Source organism: Scyliorhinus canicula, chromosome 20, assembly GCF_902713615.1.
Source record: "Scyliorhinus canicula chromosome 20, sScyCan1.1, whole genome shotgun sequence".
Taxonomy (NCBI): Eukaryota; Metazoa; Chordata; class Chondrichthyes; order Carcharhiniformes; family Scyliorhinidae; genus Scyliorhinus; species Scyliorhinus canicula.
Genome location: NC_052165.1, coordinates 86,547,330 through 86,566,453, shown reverse-complemented (window position 1 = coordinate 86,566,453; position 19,124 = coordinate 86,547,330). Strand labels below are relative to the sequence as shown.

General features: G+C 45.8%; 1 protein-coding gene across 1 annotated transcript in view; it reads right to left on the bottom strand.

Moving 5' to 3' along the window:
- Nucleotides 1-19,124, bottom strand: part of LOC119955202 (cytidine and dCMP deaminase domain-containing protein 1-like) — a 127,155-nt gene that overhangs the window by 101,240 nt on the left and 6,791 nt on the right. Inside the window, exon 3 of the mRNA XM_038781210.1 lies at nt 14,777-14,910. Within this exon, the coding sequence (XP_038637138.1) occupies nt 14,777-14,910 (134 nt within the window). The remainder of the gene's footprint in view (nt 1-14,776; nt 14,911-19,124) is intronic.

Here is a 19,124-nt window from a genome sequence, read left to right as displayed (position 1 = left end):
AGACAGGATGGTCTACATCTGAACCTAAGGGGCACCAATATCCTGGGGGGGAGATTTGTTAGTACTCTTTGGGGGGGTTTAAACTAATTCAGCAGGGCATGGGAACCTGGATTGTAGTTTTGGGGTACGGGAGATTGAGAGTAGAGAGGTCAGGAGCACAGATTTGACTTCGCAGGAGGGCGCCAGTGTTGAGGTAGGTGGTTTGAAGTGTGTCTATTTCAATGCCAGGAGTATACGAAATAAGGTAGAGGAACTGGCAGCATGGGTTGGTACCTGGGACTTCGATGTTGTGGCCATTTCAGAGACATGGATAGAGCAGGGACAGGAATGGTTGTTGCAGGTTCCGGGGTTTAGGTGTTTTAGTAAGGTCAGAGAAGGGTGCAAAAGAGGGGGAGGTGTGGCACTGCTAGTCAAGGACAGTATTACGGTGGCAGAAAGGATGCAAGATGGGGACTCTTCTTCCGAGGTAGTATGGGCTGAGGTTAGAAACAGGGAAGGAGAGGTCACACTGCTGGGAGTTTTCTATAGGCCACCTAATAGTTCTAGAGATGTAGAGGAAAGGATGGCGAAGATGATTCTGGAAAAGAGCGAAAGTAACAGGGTAGTTGTTATGGGCGACTTTAACTTTCCTAATATTGACTGGAAAAGATATAGTTCGAGTACATTGGATGGGTCGTTCTTTGTACAATGTGTGCAGGAGGGTTTTCTGACACAATATGTTGACAGGCCAACAAAAGGTGAGGCCACATTGGATTTGGTTTTGGGTAATGAACCAGGCCAGGTGTTAGATCTGGAGGTAGGTGAACACTTTGGAGACAGTGACCACAATTCGGTGACCTTTACATTAGTGATGGAAAGGGATAAGTATACCCCGCAGGGCAAGAGTTATAGCTGGGGGAAGGGCAATTATGATGCCATTAGACATGACTTAGGATGTGTAGGTTGGAGAAGTAGGCTGCAAGGGTTGGGCACACTGGATATGTGGAGCTTGTTCAAGGAACAGCTATTGCGTGTTCTTGATCAGTACGTACCAGTCAGACAGGGAGGAAAGGGTAGAGCGAGGGAACCGTGGTTTACCAAAGAAGTGGAATCCCTTGTTAAGAGGAAAAAGGAGGCCACTCTGAAGATGAGGCGTGAAGTTTCAGTTGGGGCGCTTGATAGTTACAGGGAAGCGAGGAAGGATCTAAAGAGAGAGCTAAGACGAGCAAGGAGGGGACATGAGAAGTCCTTGGCAGGTAGGATCAAGGAAAACCCAAAAGCTTTCTATAGGTATGTCAGGAATAAAAGAATGACTAGGGTAAGAGTAGGGCCAGTCAAGGACAGTGGTGGGAAGTTGTGTGTGGAGGCTGAGGAGATAAGCGAGATACTAAATGAATACTTTTCGTCAATATTCACTCAGGAAAAAGATAATATTGTGGAGGAGAATGCTGAGGCCCAGGCCATTAGAATAGATGGCATTGAGGTGCGTAGGGAAGAAGTGTTGGCAATTCTGGACAAGGTGAAAATAGATACGTCCCCGGGGCCTGATGGGATTTATCCTAGGATTCTCTGGGAAGCCAGGGAAGAGATTGCTGAGCCTTTGGCTTTGATTTTGAGGTCATCATTGGCTACAGGAATAGTGCCAGAATGCGGAATATTTGGCTAATGGTAAAATTCTTGGTAGTGTGGATGAGCAGAGGGATCTCGGTGTCCATGTACATAGATCCCTGAAAGTTGCCACCCAGGTTGATAGGGTTATGAAGAAGGCCTATGGTGTGTTGGCCTTTATTGGTAGAGGGATTGAGTTCCGGAGCCATGAGGTCATGTTGAAGTTGTACAAAACTCTAGTACGGCCGCATTTGGAGTATTGCGTACAGTTCTGGTCGCCTCATTATAGGAAGGACGTGGAAGCTTTGGAACGGGTGCAGAGGAGATTTACCAGGATGTTGCCTGGTATGGAGGGAAAATCTTATGAGGAAAGGCTGATGGACTTGAGGTTGTTTTCGTTAGAGAGAAGAAGGTTAAGAGGTGACTTAATAGAGGCATACAAAATGATCAGAGGGTTAGATAGGGTGGACAGCGAGAGCCTTCTCCCGCAGATGGAGGTGGCTAGCACGAGGGGACATAGCCTTAAATTGAGAGGTAATAGATATAGGACAGAGGTCAGAGGTGGGTTTTTTACGCAAAGAGTGGTGAGGCCGTGGAATGCCCTACCTGCAACAGTAGTGAACTCGCCAACATTGAGGGCATTTACAAGTTTATTGGATAAGCATATGGATGATAAGGGCATAGTGTAGGTTAGATGGCCTTTAGTTTTTTCCATGTCGGTGCAACATCGAGGGCCGAAGGGCCTGTACTGCGCTGTATCATTCTATGTTCTATGTTCTAACTGCGTACAATCCAGAATCGCAGGGAGCGTTAGAAAGGTGGCATCAGACATTAAAGACAATGTTGAGGGCTTATTGTCACAATTATCCAGAGGATAGGGATAAAGGAATTCCATTCGTACTTTTTCCAATTAGGGATGCACCGAATGAGTCAACCAAATTCTGTCCTTTTGAACGAATTTCTGGTCATGAGGCAAGAGGACCACTTAAATTGATTAAAGAAAAATTGGTGAGTGAACAGTCGGAACTTACATTTTTGGATTACGTGTCAAATTTTAGGGATGATTAAATAGAGCAGGGGAATTGGCTAGACAACCTTTAGAAGTTGCACAACGTGTGATGAAACGGGTAGCGGACAGGAAATCCAAAGTTTGTAGTTTTCCCAGTGGAGACAAAGTTTTAGTATTGTTACCAGTGGTAGATGAACCTTTAAAAGCAAGGTTTTGTGGACCTTATCAGATTGAAAGGAAATTAAGTGAGGTGAATTATGTGGTAAGAATGCCAGATAGAAGGAAAACTCACCAAGTGTGTCATATGAATATGCTTAAAAGGTACTTTGAAAGGGAAGGAGAGAAAAAGGAGGAGGTTTTAATGATTCTAACTCAAAGTGACGAACCAAATCCAGATGACTGTGAATTTGACATACCTCAAATTAAACTGGAAAACAAGGATGTTCTTAAAAATTGGGATAAATTGTTGAGTTACCTTCCAGAGGAAAAACGGACTGACCTGAAAGAGTTATTGATATCACATGGGCAAGTTTGTGGAGATGAAATGAAATGAAATGAAAATCGCTTATTGTCACGAGTAGGCTTCAATGAAGTTACTGTGAAAAGCCCCTAGTCGCCACATTCCGGCGCCTGTCCGGGGAGGCTGGTACGGGAATCGAACCGTGCTGCTGGCCTGCTTGGTCTGCTTTAAAAGCCAGTGATTTAGCTGAGTGAGCTAAACCAGCAGATAAATTGGGACTGGCGCTGGAGGGTGTGCAGAGGAGATTCACTAGGTTAATCCCAGAGCTGAAAGGGTTGGATTATGAGGAGAGGTTGAGTAGACTGGGACTGTACTCGTTGGAATTTAGAAGGATGAGGGGGGATCTTATAGAAACATTTAAAATTATGAAGGGAATAGATAGGATAGATGCGGGCAGGTTGTTTCCACTGGCGGGTGACAGCAGAACTAGGGGGCATAGCCTCAAAATAAGGGGAAGTAGATTTAGAACTGAGTTTAGGAGGAACTTCTTCACCCAAAGGGTTGTGAATCTATGGAATTCCTTGCCCAGTGAAGCAGTTGAGGCTCCTTCATTACATGTTTTTAAGGTAAAGATAGATAGTTTTTTGAAGAATAAAGGGATTAAGGGTTTTGGTGTTCGGGCCGGAAAGTGGAGCTGAGTCCACAAAAGATCAGCCATGATCTCATTGAATGGCGGAGCAGGCTCGAGGGGCCAGATGGCCTACTCCTGCTCCTAGTTCTTATGTTCTTAAGCACTAAAATGGCGATACATGATGTAGATCTGGGAAATGCTGTTCCAATCAAACAACATACATATAGACTTAACCCATTAAAATTGGCACAGGTGAACAAAGAGATTGAAAGTACGCTTAAAAATGGCATAATTGAAGTGGGTTGCAGCCAATGGAGCTCATCCATAGTGATGGTACCTAAACCAGACGGTATCCAACGGTTGTGTGTGAACCATAGAAAGGTTAATGCAGTTACAAGAACGGACTCTTAGCCTATCCCACGTTTGGAGGATTGCATTGAGAAAGTGAACAATCAGCTTGTATTTCCAAATTGGATTTACTCAAAGTTAACTGACAGGTACCTTTATCTGAAAGGGCAAAGGAGATTTCAAGTTTTGTGACTCCAGATGTTATATACCAATTCAAAGTTATGCCATTTGGCATGAAAAACACCCCAGCCACATTTCAATGGTTAACTAACAAAGTTGTTTCAGGATTACCCAATTGTGCGGTATACATCGACGATCTGGTAATTTTCAGCCAGACATGGAAAGACCATTTAAAGCATCTGATGGAGTTATTCGATCGACTTCAGGAGGCGGGTTTGGTGGTAAACCTAGCCAAAAGTGAATTTGGAAAAGCCCAAGTCACTTTCCTTTGCCATACAATCGGACAGGGTCGAATGGTCACATAATGTGAATACAGAAGTTATTGAGGAGTTCCCAATCCCTCGAGACAAAGGGAAATAATGTGATTTCTTGGCATGAGTGGATTCTAACGGAAATTTGTGCCAAATTTTACTTGTGTTGTTGCTCACTGACGGACTTGCTAAATAAACATTGAAAATTTCAGTGGACAGCGTAGCTTCAACAGACATTTTAAGGTCTGAAATCTGTGATAACCAATGTTCCTGTGTTGGAAAATTACGAGGGCACTAAAGTATCTGACTTTAAAGAGAAATGCCTAGGCATAGAGAAATGGATGGATTGTGCAAAGACCTTCTTGTTTAAAGAGACTGTCACTCGAGAAGGATTCCAGTTGGAGGAAGGAAAACAAAAATGGACTATATTATTATACCTGTTTGCGTGTGTTTTTTTTAACGAATAAGTATATTTACTGTCTGTATTTCTCAAAGGATAGTGAAAAGGTGAAAAATGAAATAATCTTGAAGTTGATGGGTTTTTTTTGGGGGGAGGTGTCATGGGAGTGTCACTTTAATAAATGTTTGTCTACTCAGGTGGCTGCAGTGATGTCGGAATGTGGGTGCAGTTCAGCTCTTGCTCTGTTTTTTAGTTTCGCTTTGAGGGAAAGCTTGGGTGTGTCTCTGTTTTATGGTTTCGTTTTAGTGTTGGAGCTGAAGCCAGCCAAAGAAGGTGTAATTTTGATCTCGCTGCCATCTAAATACTATCTCTGGATCATTTGGTGAATTCAGAGTGATAACTGCTCTCAGTAGAGAATTTAAACCTGATATGCTGCTGTAAAAAGGATTTTTGTCTTATGGATGTTAAAAGGAAAGTTTAAGGATTACTTAGAATGTTGTATTCTTTGGGGGAGTATTTGAATTGATGGTTGCTAAGATGTTCACTGTATGTTTTAGAAAGGTTTCCTGGGTTCATAGAATAAACATTGTTTTGCTTTAAAAAAAATATTTTTTGAGTTCTGCTGCACCACACCTGTAGAGTGGGCTGTGTGCTCCCCATACCAAAATCTAGTAAAAGTCGTGGGTCAGGTGATCTCAATGTATATTTTGGACTTCTCTAACCCTGGCCCATAACACCTGATCAAGGTGTACAAGGTTATGAGGGGCATGGACAGGACGGACATGGAACCCCTTAGTTGAAAGTCATGTCACAAGGGGGCACAAGTTCAATTTGAGGGGTGGTTTAGGGAGAGGAGGAAAAACACTTTTACCGAGGAGGTGGTGATGGTCTGGAATGCTCTGCCTGGGAGGGTCGTAGAGGCAGGTTCCCTCACATCCTTTACATAATACCTGGATGAGCACTTGGCTAATGATAGCATTTATGTCTATGGGGCAAGAGCTAGCAAATGCGATTAGATAGGTTAGGTGTCTTTCATGTGTCGATGCAGACCTGATAGGCCGCAGGATCTCTTCTGCACTGTGTATTTCTGTGATTTTGTGACAGTCAAGCGATGTTAAGAAACTATGGAGTTGGAAACTACTATTAAAATTTATGTCTACTCTTGGAACTCTGTGCAGAATAGCAGCTGTCTATAAACCGCTCTTTCTTTCGGCATAAGATTGGGCGGCACGGTAGCACAGTGATTAGCACTATTGCTTCACAGCGCCAGAGACGTGGGTTCGATTACTGGCTCGGGTCACTGTCTGAACGGAGTCTGCACGTTCTCCCTGTGTCTGCTGGGTTTCCTCCGGGTGCTCCGATTTCCTCCCACAGTCCAAACATGTGCAAGATAGGTGTATTGGCCATGCTAAATGGCCCTCAGTGTCCAAAAAGGTTTGGTGGGGTTGCTGAGTTACATGGATGGGGTAGAGGTGTGGGCGTAAGCAGGTGCTCTTTCCAAGGGCCGGTGCAGATTCAATGGGCCCAATGGCCTCCTTCTGCATTGTAAATTTTATGATTCTGTGATTCAAGATCACATGGATGCATCCCCAATAAACATTGGTATTTCATGTGTTAATGTGACCTAATGGATATCCCACGTGCTCGAGTTGTGCCCAGTACTTTTTTTTTTATAAATGTTTTTATTCAGTTTTCATATTTTATATTGAACAAATTACAAATTGTTAGGAGAGAGAAAAAAAAAAACAAACACGCAAAAATTAACATACATATTTACAGGTAAGCATCTTCGTAGTAGTAACTGCGCCCCCCCCCCCCCCCCTCCCCCCTCAACATGTTTATTTAGTTTGGTTTTGGGCCTTAGCTAGCCATCGAACCCCCGTAACGAACCTGTAGCCCCCCCCCCCCCTCCCGCTACCTTCCCCCGACTATTCTTCCTCTTGTACATTGGCCACAAATAGGTCCCGGAACAGTTGCATGAATGGCTCCCACGTTCTGTGGAAGCCGTCGTCCGACCCTCGGATGGCAAATTTGATTTTCTCCATTTGGAGAGATTCCGAGAGGTCGGACAGCCAGTCCGCAGCTCTGGGCGGTGCTGCTGACCGCCAGCCAAACAGGATTCTACGGCGGGCGATCAGGGAGGCAAAGGCAAGGGCGTCCGCCCTCCTCCCCAGGAATAGATCTGGCTGTTCTGAAACCCCGAAGACCGCCACTATCGGGCATGGCTCCACCCTCACTCCCACCACTTTGGACATAACCTCGAAGAAGGCTGTCCAGTACTCCACGAGTCTGGGGCAAGACCAGAACATGTGGGCGTGGTTGGCCGGGCCTCTTTGGCACCGTTCACATCTGTCTTCCACCTCCGGGAAGAACCTACTCATACGGGTTCTTGTTAAGTGGGCTCTATGTACCACTTTTAGTTGCGTCAGGCTGAGCCTTGCGCACGTGGAGGTGGAGTTGACCCTATGCAGTGCTTCGCTCCAGAGTCCCCACCCGATCTCCATCCCCAGGTCGTCCTCCCATTTCCTCCTTGTTGCGTCCAGTACGGTGTCGTCCCTATCTACCAGTCGGTCATACATGTCACTACAGTTCCCTTTCTCTAGGATACTTGCGTCCAGTAGGTCTTCCAGTAGTGTCTGTCGTGGCGGTTGTGGGTACGTCCTTGTCTCCTTTCGTAGGAAGTTTTTGAGCTGCAGGTACCGTAGCTCGTTCCCCCCAGCTAGCTGAAATTTCTCTGTCAGTTCGTCCAGTGTTGCGATCCTGTCGTCCGTGTATAGGTCCCTGACTGTCAGTGTCCCCCCGTCCTGCCTCCACCTTTTGAAGGTGGCGTCGGTCAGTGCTGGTTTGAACCTATGGTTGTTGCAGATGGGAGCCCTGTTCGACATTTTGGTCAGGCCAAGTTGCTGCCGCAGTTGGTTCCAGGATTGGAGGGTGGCTGTCACCACTGGGCTGCTGGAGTGTTTTTTGGGTGGGGATGGGAGTGCTGCCGTGGCGAGGGCCCGGAGGGAGGTTCCCATGCAGGAGGCCTCCTCCGCACGCACCCACTCAGCTTCTGGCTCCTGGATCCATCCCCTTACTCGCTCGGCTGTTGCTGCCCAGTGGTAGAATTGTAGATTCGGGAGGGCTAACCCTCCCCTGGTTTTTGTTTTTTGTAAGACCTTCTTTGGGATCCTAGCATTTTTACCCCCCCATACGAACGCCATGATGAGTTTGTCCAGCGCTTTGAAAAAGTTGTGCCCAGTACTGACTATCATACAGACCACCAGCTTGTTCACTCAAAACTGGACTTCCATTTCAAGCCTTCGCCCAAGAACAGATCTAGAGGCAGACTATCAAAGACATTTTTCAAATCTGAAAACCTCACCTTGCAGAGAGCAAGATAATAAATATTCCAGACCACACTGGAATACTGCTGATGCCACACTTGAAGAGCTCTGGGAACTCATCAGAGCTGCAGTATTTGATATTTCTAATAATAAGGCCATTGGACCCAGCACCAAGAAGAACAGGGATTAGTTTGATGAAAATGACAAGAAAATTCAAGATCTGCCAGCAAAATAGAATAAATAAATAATAAACAATCTTTATTCATGTCACAAGTAGATTTTTACATTAACACTGCAATGATGTTACTGTGAAAATCCGCTGGATTTTCCAGGGGATTTCCAGAGGTCAGCTTATCAGGCTTGGCCGACCAGCTAAGAAAAAAAGACAGCCAACAGGAGACTGCAGAAGAACCTGGACAGACGAGGAGAGTGGGCAAAGAAGTGGCAGATGGGATACAATGTGGATAAGTGTGAGGTTATGCACGTTGGTAGGAAGAATAAAGGCATAGACTATTTTTTAAATGGGAAAAGGCTTCGGAAATCAGCAGCACAGAGGGACTAGTTCAGGATTCTCTTAAGGTTAACATGCAGGTTCAGTTGGCAGTTAGGAAGGCAGATGCAATGTTGGCTCTCCACACAATTCCTAATTGGCCAGCCTTTTACTCTCCATTCTCAACATTTCTGCAGCCACTGATTTTTCCAACTGCACACACACCTCTACCTTTGATGCCCCAGTCCCTATTAAATCCACCGCTCTCTCATTCTGGCTATTCCCTGGCTCTCATCTCTGATAACTCAATTCCAAGAGTCAAAGACTTGACCAGAAATGGATGACAACTGATAGTCATTCTCCATAAGATAAGATCCTTCACTCATTTGCTAAAACTGTCCATTATTTCAACAACATCCTGAAATGCAAAGATAACCCATGGCTTTTAATTTCTGCTGCATACTGTCTTAAGCTCCTGTCCACTCCATCCTCACCGCCAATGACGAGATTGAGCAGATCATGGATTTCTTAGTCCCAAGATTGAGACCAGTTGACCAGCTCCCTTTATTACTTCCCTTGTCCACTGGTTCAATCTCCCTCCAAGAATCTCCTCACTGCCTTAACTCCGAGCGTGTACCTTTCCCTAGTTTCTCTCCTATCTGCTTTCAGAGTTCTCTGAGAATTCTCTTGTCCATAAAAAAGGTCTGTGACCCTATTCCCACTAAACTGCTAGACTTGTCTTTCTGGCTCCCAACTGGCATAGTTAACAATTTCTCTTCTCAGGTTCTCTCCATCTCACCTTTAGATCTGCCCTCTTCACCCCTTGCCTAAAAATATCCTTCCTTGTCATTCTCGACCTGTTTACAATCTTAAATTGATCATAATATCCTCATTCAACATGTTTCACTGTCTTGTGTGGGAGTCCACTCGTCTAGTTCCAGTTTATTTGTATTCACTCTGGATGGCAGTGACAGTGATTACATCGAGGGTTTTGAGGCCCTCCTCCAAATGCATTCTAAGTTAGGCTGCTCAATTTGTGGTTCACCCTTGCACATCCAGTCATTCGTGTGGTGGAGTCTATTTACAGAAGGCATATTTTACAGGATTGCATGGCATTTTTGTGTCTGTGAAGAAAGTGAGATATTCTACCAGTGTGGGTTAGTATGAAATGTGAGATACTCCACCTGTGTGGGTTAGTATGAGATGTGGGTTACTCTATCTATGTGGGCCAGTATGGATGCGAGATACTCTACCTGTGTGGGCCTGTCTGGGATGTGAGATACTCTATCTATGTGGGTCAGTAAGGGGTGTGAGATACTCCACCTGTGTGGGTCAGTATGGGATGTGCGATAGTCTACCTGTGTGGGCCAGTATGGGATGTGAGATACTCTATCTATGTGGGTCAGTATGGGGTGTGAGATACTCCACCTGTGTGGGTCTGTCTGGGATGTGAGATACTCTATCTATGTGGGTCAGTATGGGATGTGAGATACTCCACCTGTGTGAGTCTGTCTGGGATGTGAGATACTCCACCTGTGTGGGTCTGTCTGGGATGTGAGATACTCTATCTATGTGGGTCAGTAAGGGGTGTGAGATACTCCACCTGTGTGGGTCAGTATGGGATGTGCGATAGTCTACCTGTGTGGGCCAGTATGGGATGTGAGATACTCTATCTATGTGGGTCAGTATGGGGTGTGAGATACTCCACCTGTGTGAGTCTGTCTGGGATGTGAGATACTCCACCTGTGTGGGTCTGTCTGGGATGTGAGATACTCCACCTGTGTGGGTCTGTCTGGGATGTGAGATACTCCACCTGTGTGGGTCTGTCTGGGATGTGAGATACTCTACCTGTCTGGGTCAGTATGAACAAGAACAAAGAAAATTACAGCACAGGAACAGGCCCTTCGGCCCTCCCAGCCTGCGCCGATCCAGATCCTTTATCTAAACCTGTTGCCTATTTACCAAGGTCTACTTCTCTCTGTTCCCCACCCGTTCATATATCTGTCCAGATATATGTCACAACCCTGCCAGGGAAATCTCTGCAAGACATGCCAGATCATCGACTCGGATACCACCATTACACGTGGTAACACCACCCACCAGGTACGCGGCACATACTCGTGCGACTCAACCAATGTAGTCTACCTCTTACGCTACAGGAAAGGATGTCTTGAAGCATGGTACATTGGCGAGACCATGCAGACACTGCGACAACGAATGAACGGGCATCGTGCAACAATCACTAGGCAGGAATGTTCCCTTCCAGTCAGGGAACACTTCAGCAGTCAAGGGCATTCAGCCTCTGATCTCCGGGTAAGCGTTCTCCAAGGCGGTCTTCAGGACACGCGACAACGCAGAATTGCCGAGCAGAAACTTATAGCTAAGTTCCGCACGCATGAGTGCGGCCTCAACAGGGATCTTGGATTCATGTCGCATTACATCCACCCCCCACCATCAGGCCTGGACTTGCAAAATCCTACCAACTGTTCGGGCTTGAGACAATTTACACCTCTTTAACCTGTGATTATCCCTCTCCCTGGATCTGTAATGATTTGATTACCTGCAAATGCCTGCATTCCAAGCATTGTCCAGCATCTCTGACTTTGTCTATATAAATGTTTCTGGAACATACCTCGCCATTCACCTGAGGAAGGAGCTGCGCTCCGAAAGCTCGTGTTTGAATCAAACCTGTTGGACTTTAACCTGGTGTTGTAAGACTTCTTACAGGAAATAGGGGAGAAGTTTTGCTGCAACTGCACATGCCTTTGGTGAGACCACACCTGGAATACTGTGTACAGTTTTGATCTCTTTCAGGAAGCATTGGTGGCAGTTGAGAGAAAGTTCACATGGCTGATTCCTGGGTTGAAGGGGTGTTTCATGATGAAAGATTGAGGGGGTTGTACCTATATCCATTGGCATTTAGAAGAAAGAAAGGTAATCTGAGTGAAACATAGATTTTGAGGGGGCTTAACAGGGTAGATGCTGAGGGGACGTTTTTCCTCACAAGTGAATAGAACTAGGAAACAGAGTTTAAAAATAGGAGGTTTCTCATTTAAGATTGAGATGAGGAGCATCAGAGGGTCATTCTTCTTACTCCAGAGTGCAGTGCAGACTGCGTCACTGAATATATTCACAATTTTTGATTTATAAGGGAGTCGAGGTTGATAGGAGACAGACAGAAAGATAAAGTTGCAGCCACAATCACACCAGCCATGATCTTATTGAATGGTACTGCATGTGAAATGGGTGAAATGCCTACTTCTATTCCTAGTTCTTGGTTCTTATGTGAATTACTTTACCTGTGTGGGTCTATGGGGTGTGAAGGATTCCATTTGCTTAGGTATTATGATAAGAGGTGTTATTATTAATATATTGTCTATTGTGTCTATTGTGCTATTCTGTGAAGCAGGCTTGTGGGTCTGTCTGTGTGTGAAAATAATTTAATTAATCTGAGGACTGATTGTCTGGTTAGGATTGATACATGAAATGCTGTAAGTGTTAAAGGCATGTTGGGCGGCACGGTAGCACAGTGGTTAGCACAGTTGCTTCACAGCTCCAGAGTCCCAGGTTTGATTCCCGGCTTCGGTCACTGAGCAGAGTCTGTACATTCTCCCCGTGTCTGAATGGGTTATCTCCAGGTGCTCCGGTTTCCTCCCACAGCCAAGGACTTGCAGGTTTGGTGGATTGGCCATGCTGAATTGCCCCTTTGTGTCCAATAAGGTTAGGTGGCGTTGCTCAGTTACACAGATGAGGTAGAGGTGTGAGCTTAAGTAGGTGCTCTTTCCAAGGGCCGGTGCAGACTTGATGGGCCGAATGGCCTCCTTCTGCACTACAAATTTTATGATTCTATGATTCAAGACCACATGGCTGCATCCCCAATAAACACTGGTATTTCATGTGTCAAAGTGACCCAATGGATATCCCACAGGCTCGAGTGGTCAAATCGGGCGGCATTCTCTGCGAACTGGCAGGGCGGGCCACTCCGGCACTGAGGAGTGGCATGAACCACTCCGGCGTCGGGCCGCCTCAAAGGTGAAGAACCCCGGCACCAGAGAATTCGGCAGCCGGCGGGGGCGGGATTCAAGCTGCCCCTCCCAGCGATTCTCTGACCCAGCGGGGTGTCGGAGAATTCCGCCCATGATCTGTGACCAAATGAATTTTCTAGAACGAAACACGCAATGAGCAGAAATTTGCACGAGATAAGTAATGGTTTGAATTTTCAGCTGTTAAATTTTAAAGAAGAGTAAAAGGTTTTACAACTTGGAAAATGTAATAAACAAGTAGGGAAAGGTCATTGCATTTTATTTGACTGGAAAGTTGGAGCAATATTTTGGGAAAGTGAAATTTCAAAGAGGTACTAAAGGCAATGCAATCAAAGATGAAAGAGAAAAAGGGTATTTCAGGTGAGCGGTTAAGCTGTTCTGGGTGGTGGCTATATGAGACCTCCTGGAGTACAGCTCGGTATTGGGAAAACAGTTGTGAGTATGTAAGGTTTGGAACAGACCCAAGCCCAAAGTGTCTGTTTTCCAGGAAGCAGGGGCTGGATTCTCTGATCCCCGACGCCGAAATTGCATTCGGTGAGGGGGCGGAGAATCACCGACGATGCCAAAATAGGGGACGGCACCGCTTTTGCGATGCTCCGCCCCCTAAAAAAGCGGTGTACTTTCGGAGTACGCCACATGCTGTATTCATGACCTGTATTCGATGCTCCATCGGCGACCGGCCGAGTTCCTGACACGTGTGGTCTCACCTGTCGTGAACTCAGCGTGGCGGCTGCGGACTCATTCCAATGCCGGCACAGTTGGGGAGGGCCAATCCATGGGCAGTTGCCGCATTATTCGGGGCTAGGGGCACTGTGGTGGGGCGGTCCGGGGCGCGCGAGCGGCCGAAGCTGGGGACTAATTTTGCGGTCCAGGTCCGTGGGCTGCACCTGCCATGAAGCACAGCGCGACCGCTGCAGGCTGTCACCGTATGCATGCATGGCCATGGACCCAGCAATGCACCTGGCCGTATCGGCAGCTAGAGCTGGGAGCTCTACGCTGTGAGCCTGGCTGCTAGCCTCCCTCGGAGCAGGGAATCAGTGGCCGTTTTGCGTCAGTTTTCCTGGTAGTAAAACACCACCGTTTTCATGCTGGCATGGGGGCTTAGTCTCCCAAATGAAGAATCCAGCCCCAGGTCTTTATTTTTGAAGTTTCTTGAATTTCCACAGCACAGTGGAAGTGAGGTTGAGAAATCATGTAATTATACCTTTCCTACAGGAACAGCAGGTTTGCCTTGCAGTAATATTATTGAAATTTTTGTTGTTGAACATCTACAAGTGAGTGTTGCTTGGAGAGTGATGACTGTGTGTCTCACCAAGTGAGGTTCCTTTCAGGAATGTTCTGTGAAACAAATGTTAACTGTGTAACTGTAATTGTATGTGCTCAAGTTTCCTCTTCTTTTCTGAATAAATGTTTTAATTTAATTTTTAAAATCCTAAAAGTGTGACTGGAATTTGTGACTTATGAATTTTCTCATTGTCAGAATACAAAACAATTGTTTCACTCTGGGATTTGGTCTTCGCCGCAATTATCTTCTGGATCAGAACAGTATTCATGAGGTAGGAAAGCACTGATTTGAACAGTGTATCTGGACAACCATCTCTTCTGAAGCAGGCACTGGTTTGTTTTATGTTGTTCAGTTCCTCATATTAAGGGGTGATTCCTTGCAGGAGTGACAGTCGACTGGTGCTGCTTAACGTATTGTACGTCACACAATTCCTTCAGATTGAAATGCAAATCTACACAGGAAATTTCAGTGTGTTAATTTTGCATAAGGTGCAGGTTGGCTATCCTTCATCTGATTATCCACATTAACTTATGTGGCCTTTCTAACAGGACAGAGATTCAGTAAATATAGTCCAGCTACTTTTTCTCCTTTCTTGTCAGGGACATTGGGGCCAATATTTATAATTCTACAGTCACATTCTCTGATCTCAGTTAACCCGTTGACTGCGGCTCAAATCGTGACAGTCCACAGGATATTCAGCAAATGAGCGTATTATTAACAGCTATCGTGGGTGTTACATTTAATGGACAGAGAGCAGAGACTCTACCTGAACAGAAGAGCATTGACTTCTGCATGAACCATGGAACTGGATTTAGAAACTGTGCGATTGCTGTTTCGTCCACTGCGAGGGAAATTTCCATATGTTGTTTTCTTAATATAGCCATTGTAACCAACCCCAATCTGCAGGAAAAAACACATTTTAGAACAGATATAGCAATTAAATTTGACAGCAGCTGAATACAACCCACCTCTGTCAGCTGATACACCGTCCTGACAGAGGAGGTTCATTGTCTCTGATGTCTTCATGTTGCTCTCTCTCTATCTCTTCCCCCTCTTGTGTTTTTGATTCTTTTCTATCTGACTGTTTCTTCTTTTATCACAGCTTGGTGATCACAGCTTTTATCATCTTTTATCATATCTTACTACAGCTTCTGTGATTCTGTGATTGGTCTTGCGGAGATAAAAATTACCAAAAACTGACTGCTGTATTTGGATTAGGGGTTGATTGGAAAATCGGGCCTATGGTCTTCATCAGCTTCCTTTCAATTGCCTCTCCTTGTGGTTCTTCTCCCAACCCGTTGCTCCATGAATGTATCCGGAATACTATCCAGCTCTTTCAGCCAGTTCTGTTGATATAATGTTTCCTCCATATAATTCATAGTGCAGAAGGAGGCCATTCAGCCCATCGAGTCTGCACTGGTCCCTGGAAAGAGCACCCCACTTAAGCCCACACCTCCAACTTATCCCCGTAACCCAGTTACCCAACCTAACCTTTTTGGACACAAAGGGTAATTTAGCATGGACTTAACACCTGCACATCTTTGGACTGTGGGAGGAAACCAGAGCAATCGGAGGAAACCCACACAGATACAGAACATGCAGACACTGCACGGTGACCCAAGCCGGGAATCAAACCTGGGACCCGGCAGCTGTGAAGCAACAGTGTTAACCACTGTGCTACCATGCCATCTAAATATATAAATGCACCAGAAATAGTTATTTTCCACTAGGTTTTGAATGACGTTTGCTGAGGGTAAATGATGGGAGGTCAACCACAATTGCATTGGAACAGTCACTTCTGTTGGTAACAAATAACAGGTTGCAGTGCCTTTAAAACAGTGAAACAAAGCCAGGCTTTCACAGAAGGATTTTCGAACAGAATTTGATACTTGAGTCTCATATGGGGTTATTAGAGCCCTCAGGTTCGGTACTGCCCACTTCGGTCTTTGGCTGGGCCCTGACAGGCTCAAGAGAGCATATACTGCAGGTATCTTTCTCCAACGCTGCTGAAACTACAGGGTTAGCACCATGTAAAAATCCGAGCATGCAGAAACTGTCTTAGTTTTACAAAGGGCATCACATTTCAATTAAGGCATTGTTTTTTGTGAGCTGCTGAGTGTTATGGAGTTGTTTATGCTCTATTGCACATTGACCATAGATGGGTGAATGTAGGTGGGTGACATGCCAACTGTGGGTGACAATGCAAGGCTCTCTACATTGACTAGATTTGAGAAGGGATGGTAGGTGTGGCTGTACTTGCAGCCACGGGGGTCAGGATGTCACAAGTGCAATGCTGAACACTACCCAGCTGAACCGAACTGCAAGACAGCATTACAGTTCTCGTGGGCTTGCAGTTCTATGGCAGCAGGCATCATCAGAACATCTGTCTTTTCCTGCTCTGCTGGGCCCTCCTTCTCATCCAAGGGTGCCAGGCCTTCTCCACCTTTGTCTGGCAACGGATCGAGTCCTCTGCACGCCACGTTGTATTGGCTACAGCACATATCCACTCTCCGGGAGAGCTTTGCTGAGCCATATTGAAGGCCGCTCCCAAATCAATCCTGACACTGGAACTGCACTTTGAGCAAGCCAATGGTAGAGGCTGCCTGGTGGAGAGAAAAGGCTGCAGAACCTGAGATTGCTTCATAGAAGCTCCCTGGAAACTTGGTGCACACGTATAGTATTCCCTCATGGTGTTCACACACCAGCTACACATTGAAGGAATGGATCCCTTCTGACTCACAAAGACCTGTTCTGACGGAGCCTTGATCGCCACATGGATGCAGTCCACCACACTCTGGGCTGCAGAAACCTGACAGGGAGACAAAGCCGACAGACTTCACTCTGCAGAGTGAAGTCTACCCGTTGATGGGCTGTATTTTGTGATATCCTAAGATGTCAATGACTGAGCCTTAGAATGAGCCTAATACAAAAACGTTGAAGGATTTGGTCACCTTGATGAACAAGATGGTTTGCAATCACCTGACATTCCTGCTGGAGCCTTTGGAGGTATTGCTGTTCGGAGAGGTCAAGGAAGCTGATCCTTGACGTATAAACCCTGTGCTGAACGTATCATCTCCTTTGACCTGTGACCCTTTGCCCTTCCACTCTGCTCCATTCAGTTGAAAGTGACTGAGGAGAAAGCAAAAGTTGCTGTCCTTGTCATGGGACCTGCTAATCTGAAGGATCTAACACCTCATTCTCCAGCCGACTTCAGAGTATGTGAAACCCTCCTATATCTCCCACCCAGAATCTTATAGCTATGCCCCATAGTAACAGCTACATCCACACGAGGAAATAGTCTCTGAACGTCCACTCTATCTATCCCCCTCATCATCTTATAAACCTCTACTAAGTCGCCTCTCATCCTCCTCCGCTCCAAAGAGAAAAGCCCTAGCTCCCTCAACCTTTCCTCATAAGACCTATCCTGCAAACCAGGCAGCATCCTGGTAAATTTCCTTTGCACCCTTTCCAATGCTACCACATCCTTCCTATAATGAGGTGACCAGAACTGCACACAATACTACAAATGTGGTCTCACCAGGGTCATGTACAGTTGCAGCATAACCCCGCGGCTCTTAAACTCAAGCCCCCTGGTAATAAACGCTAAAACACTATAAGCCTTCTTCACGGCACTATCCACTTGAGTGGCAACCTTCAGAGATCTGTGGACATGAACCCCAAGATCTCGCTGTTCCTCCACATTCCTCAGAACCCTGCCGTTGACCCTGTAATCCGAATTTAAAAGATTTCTACCAAAATGAATCACCTCACACTTATCAGGGTTAAACTCCATCTGCCATTTTTCGGTCCAGCTCTGCATCCTATCAATGTCTCTTTGCAGCCTACAACAGCCTTACACCTCATCCACTACTCCACCAATCTTGGTGTCATCAGCAAATTTACTGACCCACCCTTCAGCCCCCTCCTCCAAGTCATTGATAAAAATCACAAATAGCAAAGGACCCAGCACTGATCCCTGTGGTACACCGCTGGTAACTGGTCTCCAGTTTGAAAATTTTCCTTCCACCATCACCCTCTGTCTTCTATGTGATAGCCAGTTACTTATCCAATTGGCCAAATTTCCCTCTATCCCACACCTCCTTACTTTCTTCATGAGCCTTCATGGGGAACCTTATCAAACGCCTTACTAAAATCCATGTATACAACATCACCTGCTCTACCTTCATCTACACACTTAGTTACCTCCTTAAAGAATTCAATCAAATTTGTGCGGCTAGACTTACGCTTCACAAATCCATATTGACTATCCCGGATTAAGCTGCATCTTTCCAAATAGCCATAAATCCTATCCTTCAGGACCTTTTCCATTAACTTACCGACCACTAAAGAAAGACTAACTGGCCTATAATTACCAGTGTCATTCCTATTCCCTTGCTTGAACAGAGGAACAACATTCTCCACTCTCCAGTCCTCTGGCACTATCTCCGTGGACAGTGAGGACCCAAAGATCAAAGCCAAAGGCTCTACAATCTCATCCCTTGCCTCCCAAAGAATCCTTGGATATATCCCATCTGGCCCAGTGGACTTGTCGACCCTCAGGTTTTTCAAAATTGCTAATACATCCTTCCTCAGAACATCTACCTCCTCCAGCCTACCTGCCTGTATCACACTCTCATCCTCAAAAATATGGCCCCTCTCCTTGGTGAACACTGAAGAAAAGTATTCATTCAACGTCTCTCCTATTTCTTCTGACTCCATGCACAAGTTCCCACTACAGTCCTAGACCGGCCCTACCTTCACCCTGGTCATTCTTTTATTTCTCACACAAGAGTAAAAAGCCTTGGGGTTTTCCTTGATCCGACCTGCCAATGATGTCTCATGCCCCTCCTAGCTCTCCTAAGCCCTTTTTTTTAGCTCATTCCTTGCTACCTTGTAACCCTCAAGCCATCCAACTGAAACTTATTTTCTCATCCTGACATACTCTTCCTTTTTCCTCTTGACAAGACATTCAACCTCTTTTGTGAAACATGGTTCCCTCACACGCCCATTTCCTCCCTGCCTGATATGGACATACCTATCAAGGACACGCAGTATTTGTTCCTTGAACAAGCTCCACCTTTCATGTGTGCCTTTCCCTGACAGTTTCTGTTCCC